The 15642-nt window shown below is 45.0% G+C and overlaps 1 protein-coding gene across 5 annotated transcripts in view; it reads left to right on the top strand.

Annotated features, from left to right (window-relative positions):
- Positions 1-15642, top strand: part of TRAPPC9 (trafficking protein particle complex subunit 9) — a 600540-nt gene that overhangs the window by 434152 nt on the left and 150746 nt on the right. The window contains exon 22 of one of the 5 annotated variants that reach the window (XM_065669019.1): positions 1975-2124. The exons of the other annotated variants lie outside the window; for them this stretch is intronic. Coding sequence (XP_065525091.1) covers positions 1975-1991 — 17 coding nt within the window. The 3' untranslated portion in view covers positions 1992-2124. Of the gene's footprint in view, positions 1-1974; positions 2125-15642 lie in introns of those variants that run through there. 5 annotated transcript variants of the gene reach the window in all.

Raw genomic sequence — 15642 nt, 5'->3', positions numbered from 1 at the left:
GTTATGTGAATCTCCAAGGATCAAGAGTCCACACTTTTTCCTTAGTGTGGGTGTTTTTTTCCACATCTTTGATAGAGATTTCATTCCCTACAACTTGCAACCATTGCCTCTTGTCCTGCTGTGCACCTCTGAGGAAATCTGGCCTGGTCTTCTCTGTAAGCTCTGCTTATGTAGGGATATTAAGGATAGCCTCCTATTCCAGTTTCTTAAGTCTTTCAGTGTACATTGTGTGCTCCAGCCCCCAACCATGTGGATACATGCCATTTTGTCAACAATTCTTTTGTACTGGGGGAGTCCCAAAAGAGCACGTCATATCCCAGGTGAGGCAGGTGAATGGAGGGGAATACTCACTTCCAGTTGATTTGCAGGCTGTGCTCTCAGGAAAGCAGTCCAGCATGAATTTAGCTGCTGTTGCTGCCTGGGTACCTGAGGTTGTTCCTTCCCAAATACAGGACTTTGCTTGTGCAGTTTTTGGCAGCCCATTCTTCCAGCTTCTGGATGTCCCTCTGAATGGCAAAATCCTCCAGCCTCTTGACAGATCTTCCTCCCCAGTTTTCAAACTTGAAAATTTCACACAGAATCATGGAGTCATAGAATAGTTAGGGTTGGAAAGGACCTTAAGATCATCTAGTTCCAACCCCCCTGCCATGGGTGTTGCATCTGATCAGCCAGATAAGGATGGGAAATTATATCAGCTCCTGTACAGACCCCCTTGAAGCCTCCCTTGTAATCATTTGTGAAAAGTTCAGGCTCATTAGCAGCGTTCTGGCTATGGTCAGATAGTTTCTTTTTACCCATGTAAAATGAAAATGGCTAGAGCAAGTAGGGGCTCTTTTTCCCTGGAAATGAGAAACTTCAATTCTTTCAGGATTGTTTTTCTGAATGAGAATGTTCTTTGCTGGCTTTTATGGTGACTTAGACTAGAATTATTGCATAGGAAAGCAGAAAAAGATAATTCTTGTAATTTTTTTGTACGCAATGTGATGTTCAGTTTTGTTCTAATAGCCTGGCTATTGCCCCTCATCTATTTCAGTTAAGCTGCAAAAAATCAAAAGTACTGCTTCAGTTATTCTAGACAAAATGCCCTTTCGAAAAGCAGCTTAAAACTTCACATAACCACTGGTATGGAACTGCCAATACTGGCCCTGGTCTGCATAATATTGATGTATCCATATGCCTGGGGAAGATGAGTGTGCTGGGCCTTAGATGAGTTTGATTGTCAAAAGGTTATGTGCATTTAGTTGAAGGATCTGGTTAAGAAGAAGAGGGATGTCCTTAGCATGCAGTTGCAGTCTGGAAAACTGCTCTGTCCTTATCACAGCCTCAGTCCCCTCTGATTCTTTTCACTTAGATCAATTTAATAACCTGACGGATATAAATATTTATTACTGGCAGCACAGCACAGCCAATATGGGAGCGAAAGATCAAGCTGTGTGCCTGCTCCACTTCCCTTATCAGCAACACGGTTGACAGCTTGGTTGTATCTCTGAGCTCCTCAGTGCAGGGATGAGGATGGACTGCTGGTGGAGGAAGGTTGGCAGCTGATATTTCTCTGGTTGTAGGCTGAACAACGTGGAATACCCTGTTTTGATTTGTAAACAGAGGAAGTTGAGAACAAGACCTGTTGGGGAATAGTTATGAGACCACGTATTTCCATGGCTGTGTGTGGCTTCAGTACGCAAAGTCAATGAAGATCTTTTTCAAAGAGACCAAGATTACTTTTTCTCCTTCCTAATGGCATCTGCCTAGACAGCTGACTTTTGCTGTGTGGATGGGATTACAGGTAGAGGAAATCCTCCTCCCCTTACCCATCCCCACAGGCAATATTGTCTTCTCTTGGGCAAACATGTATGTGACACATTTGTCCACCTCCCCACCTGAGACGCAGTTCAAGAACTGACTTGGCTGCCTGTATTTTTGTGATTGCTCCAATATCCAACATTTTAATATTTAATTTTTATTGTTTTAATGCAGCTGAATGTGCTAAATAACAGTGCTCTGCTTCTGAGGAGTGCAGGAAGATCACATTAGCTTTAGCCTGGCCTGGTTAATCACTGATGGAGAGGCGATAGCTCCTAGCCCATCTCCTTCCCTCCGCTTTTTTCGTTCTCTCTTTTCCCCACATGAAACTCAATTAATATGCTCTATTATTTCAGGACAAAACCTGATCTTAAAATATGCAAAATAAAGTTTTCAATTTTATGTCTCCAGTCACCTTGGCAGAGGGTATTTTTTCCCAATTTCCACATGAATATTATATCATCAAAGGGCTGATTAAAATGAGGTAACATGACAGGATTGACTCGTAGTGAATGGCTATGTTATTTGTCCTGTTGAAAGGACATTACTTTAACCTTGCCTGCAATCCTGCAGAGTGGTTCCCAGTAAGTTATGTACCATCTAATCTTCCCTGAAATTTATTCCTAACAATTGACATGTAGATTGTCAACGCAGCAAGAGTCTTTTATATTCTCTTTGGAGGAGGGGGTGGCAAGTAAGCAACCTTTCAAAAAGAAATCTAAAGCACCCATTGATAAAACTGGAGATACATAATTTAGAATTTTTTTAATTCTCAATTTCAGCAGAGAAGTAAAAAAAAAAAAAAAAAAAAAGCATTGAAAGAATTTGGCAGTCAAAAAAAAAGAAAACAGTGAGCTTTTTGTTCTCATTTCAAAGGGGTTTGCCTTCACTCGAGTAAGGTGTTTCATTTCTAAAGCAGATACCTGTTACAGTGTGAGCCTATTATTTTCAAGGTGACAGAGCGTTACCTTTTGTACTGAAGATTTACAATTAACCGATGAAAACGTTTCCTGGGTTAATAGTAACATCACTTTAGAAGAACATTTTTCGTCAAGATTGAAGTACTGAACAGAAGACATCAGGGTCATCCTTCACCACTTGATGGGTGGTGAAACCAGCACATGGAGTGAGCAACCAGTTTGCCCTGCATACCAGTGGCATGGCTCTAAACCTAATACAGGTTTTCAGGGTTCTGCTGTGGCACTATATGCTCAATGGTATCACTGGCACAGGAGGGTCTGCCATTGGCCATATCCTGTTTTCAAGAAACATCAAGAAAGTACTGCACGTGAAATATCTTTGCAGATTCATTCACCAGAGCTGTGTTCTCCTTTAAGGCATGCTGCTTCTCCTCACTCTTTCTTTTCACAGATCTGATGATTGAAAGGTCTGAAAGAGAACTGCTGTGGCCAGTAAATTCTGGTTGATGGACTGCAGGATTTTCAGAAGGACACCAGATCTTGCTTCACATTTTCCACACCCTTCAAAAATCAACCATCCTTATGATTAATTTTTCATTTCCTATTCTGATTTCTCAAGGCTTAACCTCTGCTGCTGGATTTCATTGTGCCTTTGCTAGAGTGGAGAGCCTTTCCAATACTGAATAAATGAAAGTTCCCCGTGCAGAGATGGTGACCCAGAGAAGACACCTTAAAGCTCATCCAGTTCCAGCCCCCTGCACAGGCAGGGACGCCTTCCACTAGAGCAGGTTGCTCCAAGCCCCTGTGTCCAACCTGGCCTTGAACACTGCCAGGGATGGGGCAGCCACAACCAAGTTAGGATGTTAGTGTAACTAAGTATAAGTTAGTATTGCTGTAGACAGAGCTAGAGACACATGGGGTTAAGAAAGAGGGACTTCTGCCTAGCAATATAGGCAGGAAGCTGGGGTTTAGCTTTATTTCCTAAGGAAATTAGTGTCTGTAATGCTGTCTATATGCCTGTCCCAATCATTTCTCAACACAGTGGTTGATTTCAACAGTATTTGAAATAGGACAGAACTCTCAAAAATAATTATGTTCCTACAAGCTGGCACAGATGAAGATCTCTATGGGTCAGAGATGGAGTTTTGTGTCGCTGAAGTATTCACAAGAGGCTGGGTGGGAGCCAAGATGATTGAAGGAGTGATGGTGCAGGACATGGGACAGTGAGCATAGCTTTTTCAGGAAACTGGGCAATTCTTAATCTTACTGCTTGCAGGAAAACGTGTTATCTGTGTATGTATGGGAGAGCATCGTGCAAGGGAATGGCTTCTGCTGCATATTGCATTGGGGCCACTTTGGAGGGGGTGAGAAGGATGAATTTCTTGACCATGAGCTGTGCTTTTGAAGACACAGGGGCAAGCTTTTGTCTGGGGAGAGTAGGGGAGACAGATTTAAGCCTATGTGGCAGTGAACACAATTTAGTGCAAATCTGTTTCTGTCCTTTCATTCTCTCTGTGCAGGAAAAGGCGCTTGTGGGAAAGGAATCATCTTAGCTCAAGGTTTGTAGCTGATGAAGGCAGATCATCCTTGGGCTGATTAAGGCTCCTGGTCAGGCAATAAAGTTTTTTGGCACATTTATTTTTGCTCATTCGATTCAACACACAGGGAAGGGAAGTGGGTGCCAAAGGGATGGTCAGGACAAGCTGTTTGGATCTGGTCTTAAATAGGAAACTGTCTCTCCATCCTTGATTTCTTTCTCACTTTATCTGAACTATATAAAGTGAATGTTGTGCACAAGCTATTTTCAGAAAGTGATAATTATATTAAATTTTCTTGTTCCGGTATTATTTCATTTTCTAATGTATTCAAATGCTGGTAAGACATTGTCCAGACAAGATGATGATAAAATCTGATCATCTGTTACTGTTTACTAATTGGAAGATTATGTAGCAACTTTAAAAAGGGTACTTTGACAGTTTTTATTTTATTGGAGTTGTTCTAGTCTATTATTTAACAAACCGTCTCTTTATTGCTTAAAGAAGTGATTGCAATATTTCACAAGGAGCTCATTTTTCTTCAATTTCTATTCACTTGTGGAGCATTCTCCTGATAGCTTTGTGCTCTGCTTCTCATGCTAATTCCTTTTACAGCAGCTGCTGGAGAACCTTAAAGAAATTTGGCATTTCAGCCCCCTTCGCTGCCTGCCATGTACAGTGCAGCAGCACAACCTGGTCGAGCATACATTACTACTTCAGCACAGGCTGGGGGTAGATCTGGCCACTCCTGATCCTGCAAACCTTTCCTCTTAGATTTTTCTATTTATATACATACCCTTTTTAAGTCACTGTGTATAAAGCAGACCATCTTTTCAGGATCAAATTGGTGTTGCTCCAGCAATGACCAAAGCTAAATATGTGTAGCAGAGGAAAAACGTGTATAAGGGAATTACTGTTTGTCGTGGTTTAAACCCAACCACAAACCTCGTCCACTCACTCCCCCCCTTCTTGCCCTCCCCCTGCTCCTGGAGGGACGGAGAGGAGAATCGAAAAGAATGCAACTCCCACGGGTTGAGATAAGAACAGTTTAGTAACTACGGTATAACACAAATCACTACTGCTACCACCAATGATAATAGTGCTAAAGGAAATAACAAGAGGAAAGAATACAACACCTCAACACCAGTTGACCAATAACTCGCCCCACTCGCCCCAGCAGAGCACCGACCGATACCTCCTCCAACCCTGCCGTCCCAACCCTTCCGGGTAACTCCCCGTTACATCCTGGGCATGACGTGCTGTGGTATGGAATACCTCTTTGGCTAGCTTGGGTCAGGTGTCCTGTCTCTGCTTCCTCCCAGCCTCCCCTCCTCCCTGGCAGAGCATGAGGCTCAGAAAGTCCTTGGCCAGACCAAACATTCGAGCAGCAACTGAAAACATCGGCGTTATCAGCACTGTTCCCAGGCCAAAAGATCAAAACACAGCACTGTACTAGCTCCTAAGAAGGAGTAAAATGACTGCTGCTGCTCAACCCAGGACATTATCCACCCCTTATTCCATGCCATTCACGTCATGCTCAGATCCCACATCTTCAATATGCCATCACTCTTACATATATATATACATCTACATACACACAGAGAAAAAGATCATTTCTTAGTGCATGGACCTATAAAGCTGCTGAGTCCATCTGGTCCATGATGTCAGGCTCCATCTCTTGTAACAGTCTCTCAGAGCAGGAGAGGCTGTGTGCAGTGTTCACACTAGTGAATAACCTGGGCAATAATGTCCATTGCTAAGTCCACCCCTCGATCATGAGTCCATCTCTATGTTGCATCTCTGCCCTGATGGCCTGAAGTGTCATGGGACCACCAGGCTCCAAATAATTCACTGTCCCCTTCAGCAGTTTCTGCAGCTTGTTGCTAGGGACTCCATAGAGCCGCCTTCCATCTCCAATGCTTCCAAAGCACTGGAGGGGCCCAGTGGACCAGATGCTCGCTCATACTGTCCCACACACACTGCCACTCATGACTGTCCAGCCTTGGGGAAGATCTTTTGGTCCTCCCATATTGTGGTCTAACCCCAGACAAGAAGCAAACCTGACTCTGCTTAACTTCTGAGATCAGACAAAATGGCGGTGGGTAGAACACCCTCTGTGTGTGTGCCACCATGCTGATCCCCATCGCAACCAGCAGGCAGGTCCCAAGGGTACCCAAAGGCCATTCAAACCCTTCAGAACTCTCCAATGACGCTGCTGTGCTTGTCCCTGGGGCTGGTGTCGCTGCTGTGCCTGCCGGCTCTCCCACCACCAGCTTCTCTCTTTCCGGGTGCAGTTCTTCCTCCTCTGCCGTGCTGGGAAATGCTGTGTGCCCTCCTGCATCCTCCTGGGGCTCGGCGGGCGGCTTCCGGGGGACGCTCTCGGCCGCCACGAGGCTCGGCTCCTCCGCGGGGCTCGGCTCCTCCGCGGGGCTCGGCTCCTCCGCGGGGCTCGGCTCCTCGGCCGCCTCCTCCCGCCGCTCAGCAGCCGCCTTCCTCCCGGCCTCGGGCCCCGCTCCCGCCGCCGCCTGGTCCCCGGGGCCGCTCTCCCGGGCCGCTTCGGCCGCCGCTCTCCCGGGGCCGCTCCCCCTCGGCTCCCCGCAGCCTCACAAGGACAGAGGCGAGGACAAGGGCCAGGGCGGTGAAGAGCAGCGGGACGGCCGGGTACAAGTCCACGGCCACGTCCATGCCTCCCTGCTGCCGGAGTCCGCCCGTATTACAAGCCATTGCCATAAAGTACAGTGAAACAAGAACCTTAGCCCAAGCCCCACACTTGATAAACACTAACACAGGGAATACCGGCTCTGAGTAATGTACTACATTCTGAAGCTCTGAGAGCAAGAGAAACAACTTTGAGAGCCAATAAATCAGCACTGTGACGACTATTAATCTGATCATCTCTGTTGTTATCTCAACCCTTCGTGCCCCACGTTGGGCGCCAAAAAAGAACTGTTGTGCTTTAAACCCAACCACAAACCTCGTCCACTCACTCCCCGCCCTTCTTGCCCTCCCCCTGCTCCTGGAGGGACGGAGAGGAGAATTGAAAAGAATGCAACTCCCACAGGTTGAGATAAGAACAGTTTAGTAACTAAGGTATAACACAAATCACTGCTGCTACCACCAATAATAATAGTGCTAAAGGAAATAACAAGAGGAAAGAATACAACACCTCAGCACCAGTTGACCAATAACTCGCCCCACTCGCCCCAGCAGAGCACCGACCGATACCTCCTCCAACCCTGCCGTCCCAACCCTTCCGGGTAACTCCCCGTTACATCCTGGGCATGACGTGCTGTGGTATGGAATACCTCTTTGGCTAGTTTGGGTCAAGTGTCCTGTCTCTGCTTCCTCCCAGCCTCCCCTCCTCCCTGGCAGAGCATGAGGCTCAGAAAGTCCTTGGCCAGACCAAACATTCGAGCAGCAACTGAAAACATCAGCGTTATCAGCACTGTTCCCAGGCCAAAAGATCAAAACACAGCACTGTACTAGCTCCTAAGAAGGAGTAAAATGACTGCTGCTGCTCAACCCAGGACACTGTTTAATATCGGTAGAACATTACTGCATTTTTTTGACCAAAACCAACCATCAGCTTACTCTCTGGTGCTATAAACTACTCTGACATTTCAAATTTTGTGAGTGATATGGTGAATACTATACTAATTCACATGAAAATCTGCCCTGATTTGAAACTGTTGGCAGGGAGTTCTGCAGGTTAATTGAATTAGAGTCTGTGTGTGCTACTTTATCATATCAATTTCTGTCTTTTAGTTTTATTGGTAGATCTTTTGATTGCATAGCCAGGAGAAAATGAACTTGAGAGTTCAACCAGTTTTCTCATTCTTTGACTGCTGTTCAATCATCAGTGTTTCTTCATTCCTCCTCCATAAGGGATTGGGTGAAACAGTTGTCTGCGTTCCTGCAAACACAATCAGGCAAATTTCATTTAGTCTGCAAAGGTTTGTCAGGTCTTATTTTCTTTACACCTAAGGATATATATGAGAGTATATATGAATATGTATGTTTTGTAGAGATAAGAGATTTGGGAATTTTAGAGTTGCTAATTTAAGTTGTAGCAAATAACTTATATTTAGTGCGCAGGCTTTCAAAGGAGCTTTTATAGATGTTAGAAATGGAAGGTAAAGGAGAATACGTTATGTATGTATGCAGACCATAAAAGTGGGGCTTCACTTCTGGCTTTTGGGGTTTTAAACAGGAAGTGTCCAAAAAGTTACTATGAGGATAACTGGCTTGTGGCATCCAGGTGTTCACACTTGCTTTTTCATGCCTCATTGTTGTCTCTTCCCATCACTGTGAAGCAGAGTTCATGAAGCACAGGGTTATCCACATGCTAATAGGGAACGTCAGATGGGGTTGAACTGTCATGAGACAGTTTTTACCCTACTGATGGTATGTTTTTGCAATAGCAGTCCTGCTCAGTTCACGAGGAACTGCAGGTTCAGAGCCCCGGTGTGTGTGCTTGGTTGAGGAGCCCCTGGTATGAGGCTGTCTATGGGCTTTTGGCTGAAACTCTTAAGTTGGAATCCCATCTGGATGTAGCAGTACCACAGTGCTGCCAGTGCCTCGGTGGGGTTGTGATAGCCTGCTACATGCCCTACAGGAGGCAAGTCACATGCAGAGAACCACTGACGGTTCAGACCAAAGTGGTGGGCAGATGCATCACCACATCTCCGCTGTTGCATAGCACATAATCATGAGCCACTTGGTCCTAAATCATTCATAGATGACCTGATTCTGGGTCAAGGTTTTGTGTGTAGCAGCTTCCTTGCTGTGACCTATTAGGAATCAGCCCTTGACACAAGCTTTTGTAAGGAATTCTTTTACAGGTTGCTCAGGGAGGTGGTAGATGCTCCACCCCTGAAAGCATTCAAGTTTACATTGAACCATCTGGTCTAGTTGAAGATGTCCCTGCTTATTGCAAAAGGGTTGGACTAGATGACCTTTAAAGGTCCCTTCCAACCCAAACTATTCTATGATGCTGTGATTCTGTGATTCACAACCTGTCTTGAAGACTTTGCCACCAAAGAGACATTTTTCATTCAACATCCTGTTTCACTTATCTGAAATACAAACCCACTGCAGGGCATATTTGTCTGCCTGCTTTCAGCTCTGCTGTTGTTTGCTTCTCTTAGCCATCAGTTCTGAGGCTCTGGCTTTTTGCAAACCAGAAGAATGAATTTTCTGTTACATACTGTGTCTGAAGGATCCATAGGTTGGTGTCTATCACCAGACAATATTTGTTCTTGTAGACACCATCCTTCAGATGTGCATTTCACTATAGCTCCGTATTCACCATTAGTATTACTATTATTTTGAATGTTTATGCTGATGCTGTATTTGTCAGGCAGACTCTGAGTGAAGTGCAAGTCCTCTGCTTTACATCAGGTAAGCAGAAATGTGTTTGAGTGTGTCGTGAAATTATCCCAGCCTGTTTTCTCCCCTCCGCCCTCAGCTCTATACTCATCGTATGTCCATTCAGACCTCACAGATTCATAGCAGTTGAAAATTGTGATATAGAGATGAGGTTTTCCTGTCCCTGGAAGGGGAGAGTCATGCTCCAAGCCCTCATCAGCTTTTCCAGACCTGCTGCTCAAGGAACAAGGGGGCTGCCTACAAACAGAGCCTCAGTGGTGTGTGCAGTGTTGTGATGTTGCTACAATGCTCAGGAGCAATTCCTGTGGATGGTGGAAGGTACTTTTAATAAGAACCAAATCATGCTTTTTTGAGGAGCTGGGTTGCCACTGGGGTAGTCACTTTTACGGAACTCGAAGGGTATCATGATACTGTTATTTTCATATTTATTTGGTGCTCTCTTTGGTTATTATTTTACTTTTACTGGGTCCACTATTGTATTTCCCATTCAGATCTAAACACTCCCAAGCCCTGGGGATCTTTGCAATTATTGCCACTGACAGAGCAAACAGGAATGAGGCATCTAAGCCGTTGCTATAGAGGCTTTATATAACGCAATACCGGTGGAGCACTGGGCATAATAACCACAACATGAAAAATGAGTTATTGATTCTCTGCCCACTTCCAGGGAATGAAAAATTTCCTCCCAGTCTGTAAACTAGTGTGCTGACAGCATCATCTGCCTGACTGCTTGTCCACAGAGGTCTGACTTCGTCCCCTGGTCACCATTTAGTTTAGACTAATGAAAATGCATGTGTATTTGAGGAAAAAGATTGTCATAGGATTATTTAGTGTCCATACAGCATCATCCATACAATGATTTCACGGCACTTACACATGCAAGATGCTGTTTTGACTTTGGTGGGTACCAGTCGTGCCTTACGTTTCAGGGAGGAAGTAGGGCTGAATCATGGAGAGAATCAAGAGGCAATTCTGGCATCCTTATTCATTCAGAGCATTGTTTCAACCTCTGCATAGCTGCACTGTGCATAAACAATCCTACTTGATGTGAGTGAAGGTGTCATGATTTAAGTGATTTTAGCCTAATCACACAGGAAATGTTCAGTAAAGATTAAGTCCCAGTCCTATGTCCTAAGTAGAGACAATGCAAGAAGTGGTCACTCCCATCCTCAAAGGCTAAAATTCGGCTGTTTCCTTTGATGTGATGTTATGCTTCAAATCTTCCTGTTGCTTCTCATTCTTGTGATTTTCACCACTGCCCAGTGCGGGTTTGCTCTGACTTGTGTGTGCAGTGTCTGATGGACACATGTTCCACGAGAATTAACATCAGTTTTCCTTTCCTTGACATCTCTGTCACTGGTTTTAGGTACAATTAGAGGGCAAAAAGCCCGCACAAGGCGGTATTAGTTCTTTGTGGGTAGCTGAAAGAGAAGTGCTATGTGGATATCAGCAAAACTTGGCCGCTTGTTTTACTGACATCGGTGCCAGAGTTTTCTTTGGTTTGCTCCATGCAGATTTGGGACCTTGTGTTTCATTTAGAATTTTGCTTGGGACTGAACCCAAGTTTGGGAGATAAAACTGCCAAGTTTTGTCTGGTTTTGTGTCAAGAACAACTTTGGATTGAAGCTGGAGCTGATCCAGGCATGTGATCTAACTCCTATACTGTCTCATACATTGAGGAAAGATAGCCTCGCCTAGCCAAGATGGAGTCAGACAGAGGGTGTTATGTGTTCCTTATGTAAGATTAAAGTAACATCCATGGACATTTTTCCTCTCCTTTTTATTCATAGTCTCACGAAAGAACATTTCTGGAACAAACTTTTAGTGTGAAGGTTATGAATGTTCTTTTTTCCCCCTCTCTATTTCTGAAGTAGCGCATTGAAGGATGACTGTCCTTTTTGAGTTCATGGTTGATGGAAAAGAATGTGGGAGCAGCAAGTGAAGCCCAGTGATTACGTCAGATTACGTCAGGAGTTGCTGCATCCCTGTAGCCTTGGAGGAAGGCCCCCAAAAGCAGCCTCTGACTTCCTCTTTAAAAGCTTCACAGTGTTCTGCAGGGTACTGTGCTGAAGGCTGTCCCCTGAGGGTAATACATAAGAAGCCAAAATAAATTCTTTGATGTGTCACTATTTCTGTTAATACAAATAATTAATGAGAAGATTGATTTTTGGACCAAATTCATCTCTCAGGGAGATGATCTCACTAAAGGTATCTTGCTCTTCATTTAGGTATTTCTGTGCTCTTTGTCACATACCGAAGCAGGCATTGCAAAAGGGAATTGGGATGGCATATTTAACCTGTTTTCAACAAAATCCATAGCATGAGTCTCTCAAATGTGAGCAGCAGCTCTGTGTAAGCCCGCAAACAATCAGGAGGCACAGGCAAACAACTGCTCTGTATCTGCAAACACCTTTTGTGCCCTGCTGTTGCCTCCCCTACATCATTATCCCTTCACTGACTCATGCCAAAGCATCTGTGTGCTGCTGTGCTGATCATTTATGCCTCGATGCTGGTTCTCCAAAACCAGAAAGGCCCTTCCATGGTCTTCTGCTGAGCTTTGCCTCCAGCACAGAGTAGAGACCTTGGGCACGGGCAATTAGTTTCTATGTTCCCACCTCCTGTTATTTTTGCTCATGCAAAATATCTGTGCTGTTGACAGGAATTAATTTGCCCAAATTGAGAAGACCAAAAGAGATGTTTTAGGGTATATTTTTGTTTTGGATGGAGATCTGCCTCCCACCTGTTCATAACTAGCAAGCTTTATTTTTAGCATATGGATGCACAGTGGTAAACAGGCAGGGAAATAAAAGCAACCTCCAACTGTTTTCAAATGTATAGATATCACTATTTTGTGGAGTTTCTGGTATTTCTCATCATACCAGTGCATGTTTCTGAGCTCTCTGCTGAATCAATCTATTTGCTTTCCCTCTTGGGCTGCCTTTCAAGCAACACCTGACCGATGCTGATCAGCCAAGAGAGATCTGATATGTGACCTACCCACTCAAACTGCAGCAAATTAGGCTCTGCACAGTCTATTTTTAGAAGTCTGGTTTCTGTGTTAGGCTCCTGGAATTCTGTGTTTGCTTCATCTGGAATACAACAAAAATCTTTTGATTAATTTTAGAGGCAAAGCTCCTTGGAATAAAATTTGGTTTAATAATGGAAGGGCATTAAAAATTGATATGAGAAATGGGAATTTACATCTCTCTGGGAACTTTGATTTAAATACAGTCTACCTGAAACAGACATTCAAGATGTAATAAACACAAGATTTACATTGAATGTTTGAGTCCCGCTGAGGTCTCCAATCCCATCCTGCTTCAAAACCTTTCTGTGCTACCTTTTTGCTGGTTACCCTTCCCACTCACAGCCTTTTTCTGTTTTCTAGTGTAAGTAAGCACACTCCCTCCGTATTTTCCCTTGGCGAGATGAAAGCCTTTCACCTATCTTGTTACTTGTCGTGAAAGGAAGACTTGGACGACTCGATATGAGTTAACAGCAAGCTTCGTTCACTGGGCTTCTACCTTCGGTTAATATAACAGTGAATATGCAAATACTAGGCACTTGATTGGTTCTGGCACAAATAAGGCATTGCGTAAGCTCTATATTTTTGCAGCTACACCGTGCACCCCCCCACCATCCTCCTTCTCATGCACTTATCGCTTAGTGTCCTTGGCTGTGATTGGTCATAGTATGTTGCTGTTTGCCGGTGTCCTTCAGTTCCTCATTATCTGGCGTGAGAGGTTTGCACCATGTTCTACACAGATGTCTTGTTCCAGCTCGTTGATGGGAACGTGACCTTTTGACCTTTTTCGACAAGCCAATCCTCCACAGTTACTATCCTCTGACCAGCGCTGAATCTCAATGTGTGGGCCAAATCCAAACCTGGTGTTTGTGCTATAATGCCAGCAATGCTGCATGCAATGGAGCGATGCCCTTGCGGACTGCCCTGCCTATGTTAGTACAGCTGAGAGGGATGTGTGGGTATTTGGATATACAAGCCTCTTGTGCCTGGTTAGCCAATCTGCTAGCAGAGAGCTACTGGTCCCTAAGGCAGGGGTTTGGGTTCGTTTGGGTTTTTTTAGTCACTGGGTATTTACATTTGCTTTCTTGATGAAGATTAGTATTCTATTATCTTCTTCAGTAAATTGCATTTTACTGATTTTGGGGATGAGTTAACAAGATCCCCTTGAATTTTATTTCATGTGCTCCAAACTAACACTAGCACTTTCCAGTTTAAATCAGTTTTCCTTTATTTTTTATACTTCCTGCCCTCCCTAAAGTTAAATTATCAATGAAAATATTGGCTGCACCTCCTGGGTTTCACCTCTTTGAAATATTCTGAAATATTTTTGACAAAAGATACCAGATTTTCAGTACTTGGGCCCACTGTAGGAGAGGATCTGGTTCGAGACCATCTTAAAAATCTGAACGCGCACAAGTCCGTGGGACCTGATGGAATCCATCCACGGGTCCTGAAGGAGCTGGCGAATGAAGTTGCTAAGCCACTGGCCATCATATTTGAAAAATCATGGCAGTCAGGTGAAGTTCCCGACGACTGGAAAAAGGGAAATATAACCCCCATTTTCAAGAAGGGGAAAATGGAAGACCCAGGGAATTACAGACCAGTCAGTGTCACCTCTGTGCCTGGTAAAATCTTGGAGCACATTCTCCTGGACGGCACGCTAAGGCACATGAAAAACAACAAGGTGCTTGGGGACAGCCAGCATGGCTTCACTAAGGAGAAATCCTGCCTGACCAATTTAGTGGGCTGCTATGTTGGGGCTACAGAACTGATGGACAATGGTAGAGCAGTTGATGTCATCTACCTGGACTTGTGCAAAGCGTTTGACACTGTCCCACACGACATCCTTCTCTCTAAATTGGAGAGATATCAATTTGATGGATGGACCACTCGGTGGATAAAGAACTGGCTGGATGGCCACACACAAAGAGTTGTGGTCAATGGCTCGATGTCCGGCTGGAGACCGGTAACAAGTGGTGTCCCTCAGGGATCGGTGTTGGGACCGGTCTTGTTTAACATCTTTGTCGCTGACATGGACAGTGGGATTGAGTGCACCCTCAGCAAGTTTGCCGATGACACCAAGCTGTGTGGTCCGGTTGATACGCTGGAGGGAAGGGATGCCATCCAGAGGGACCTTGACACACTTGTGAGGTGGGCTGATGCCAACCTCATGAAGTGTAGAGTCTTGCATCTGGGGAAGAACAACCCCATGTACCAGTACAGGTTGGGGGTTGACCTGCTGGAAAGTAGCGAAGGGGAAAGGGACCTGGGGGTCCTGGTGGATAGGAGGATGACCATGAGCCAGCAATGTGCTCTTGTGGCCAAGAAGGCAAATGGCATCTTAGGGTGCATTAGAAAGGGAGTGGTTAGTAGGTCAAGAGAGGTTCTCCTCCCCCTCTATTCAGCCTTGGTGAGGCCATATCTGGAATATTGCGTCCAGTTCTGGGCCCCTCTATTCAAGAAGGACAGGGAATTGCTTGAAGGAGTCCAGCGCAGAGCCACAAAGATGATTAAGGGAGTGGAACATCTCCCTTATGAGGAGAGGCTGAGGGAGCTGGGTCTCTTTAGCTTGGAGAAGAGGAGACTGAGGGGTGACCTCATCAATGTTTACAAACATGTAAAGGGTAGGTGTCAGGATGATGGAGCTAGGCTTTTTTCAGTGATATCCAGTGATGGGACAAGGGGCAATGGGTGTAAACTGGAGCATAGGAAGTTCCACGTTAACATCAGGAAGAACTTCTTTACTGTAAGAGTGACAGAGCACTGGAACAGGTTGCCCAGGGGGGTTGTGGAGTCTCCTACACTGGAGATATTCAAGGCCCGCCTGGACAAGTTCCTGTGTGATGTACTGTAGGTTACCCTGCTCTTGCGGGGGGGTTGGACTAGATGATCTTTTGAGGTCCCTTCCAACCCTTGGGATTCTGTGATTCTGTGATTCTGTGACAAGTGCAAGGTCCTACACCTGGGTCGGAGC

Source organism: Lathamus discolor, chromosome 2 (assembly GCF_037157495.1).
Source record: "Lathamus discolor isolate bLatDis1 chromosome 2, bLatDis1.hap1, whole genome shotgun sequence".
Classification (NCBI taxonomy): domain Eukaryota; kingdom Metazoa; phylum Chordata; class Aves; order Psittaciformes; family Psittacidae; genus Lathamus; species Lathamus discolor.
The sequence above is the reverse complement of the archived record's forward strand: the minus strand, read 5'-3'. Positions and strand labels throughout refer to the sequence as shown.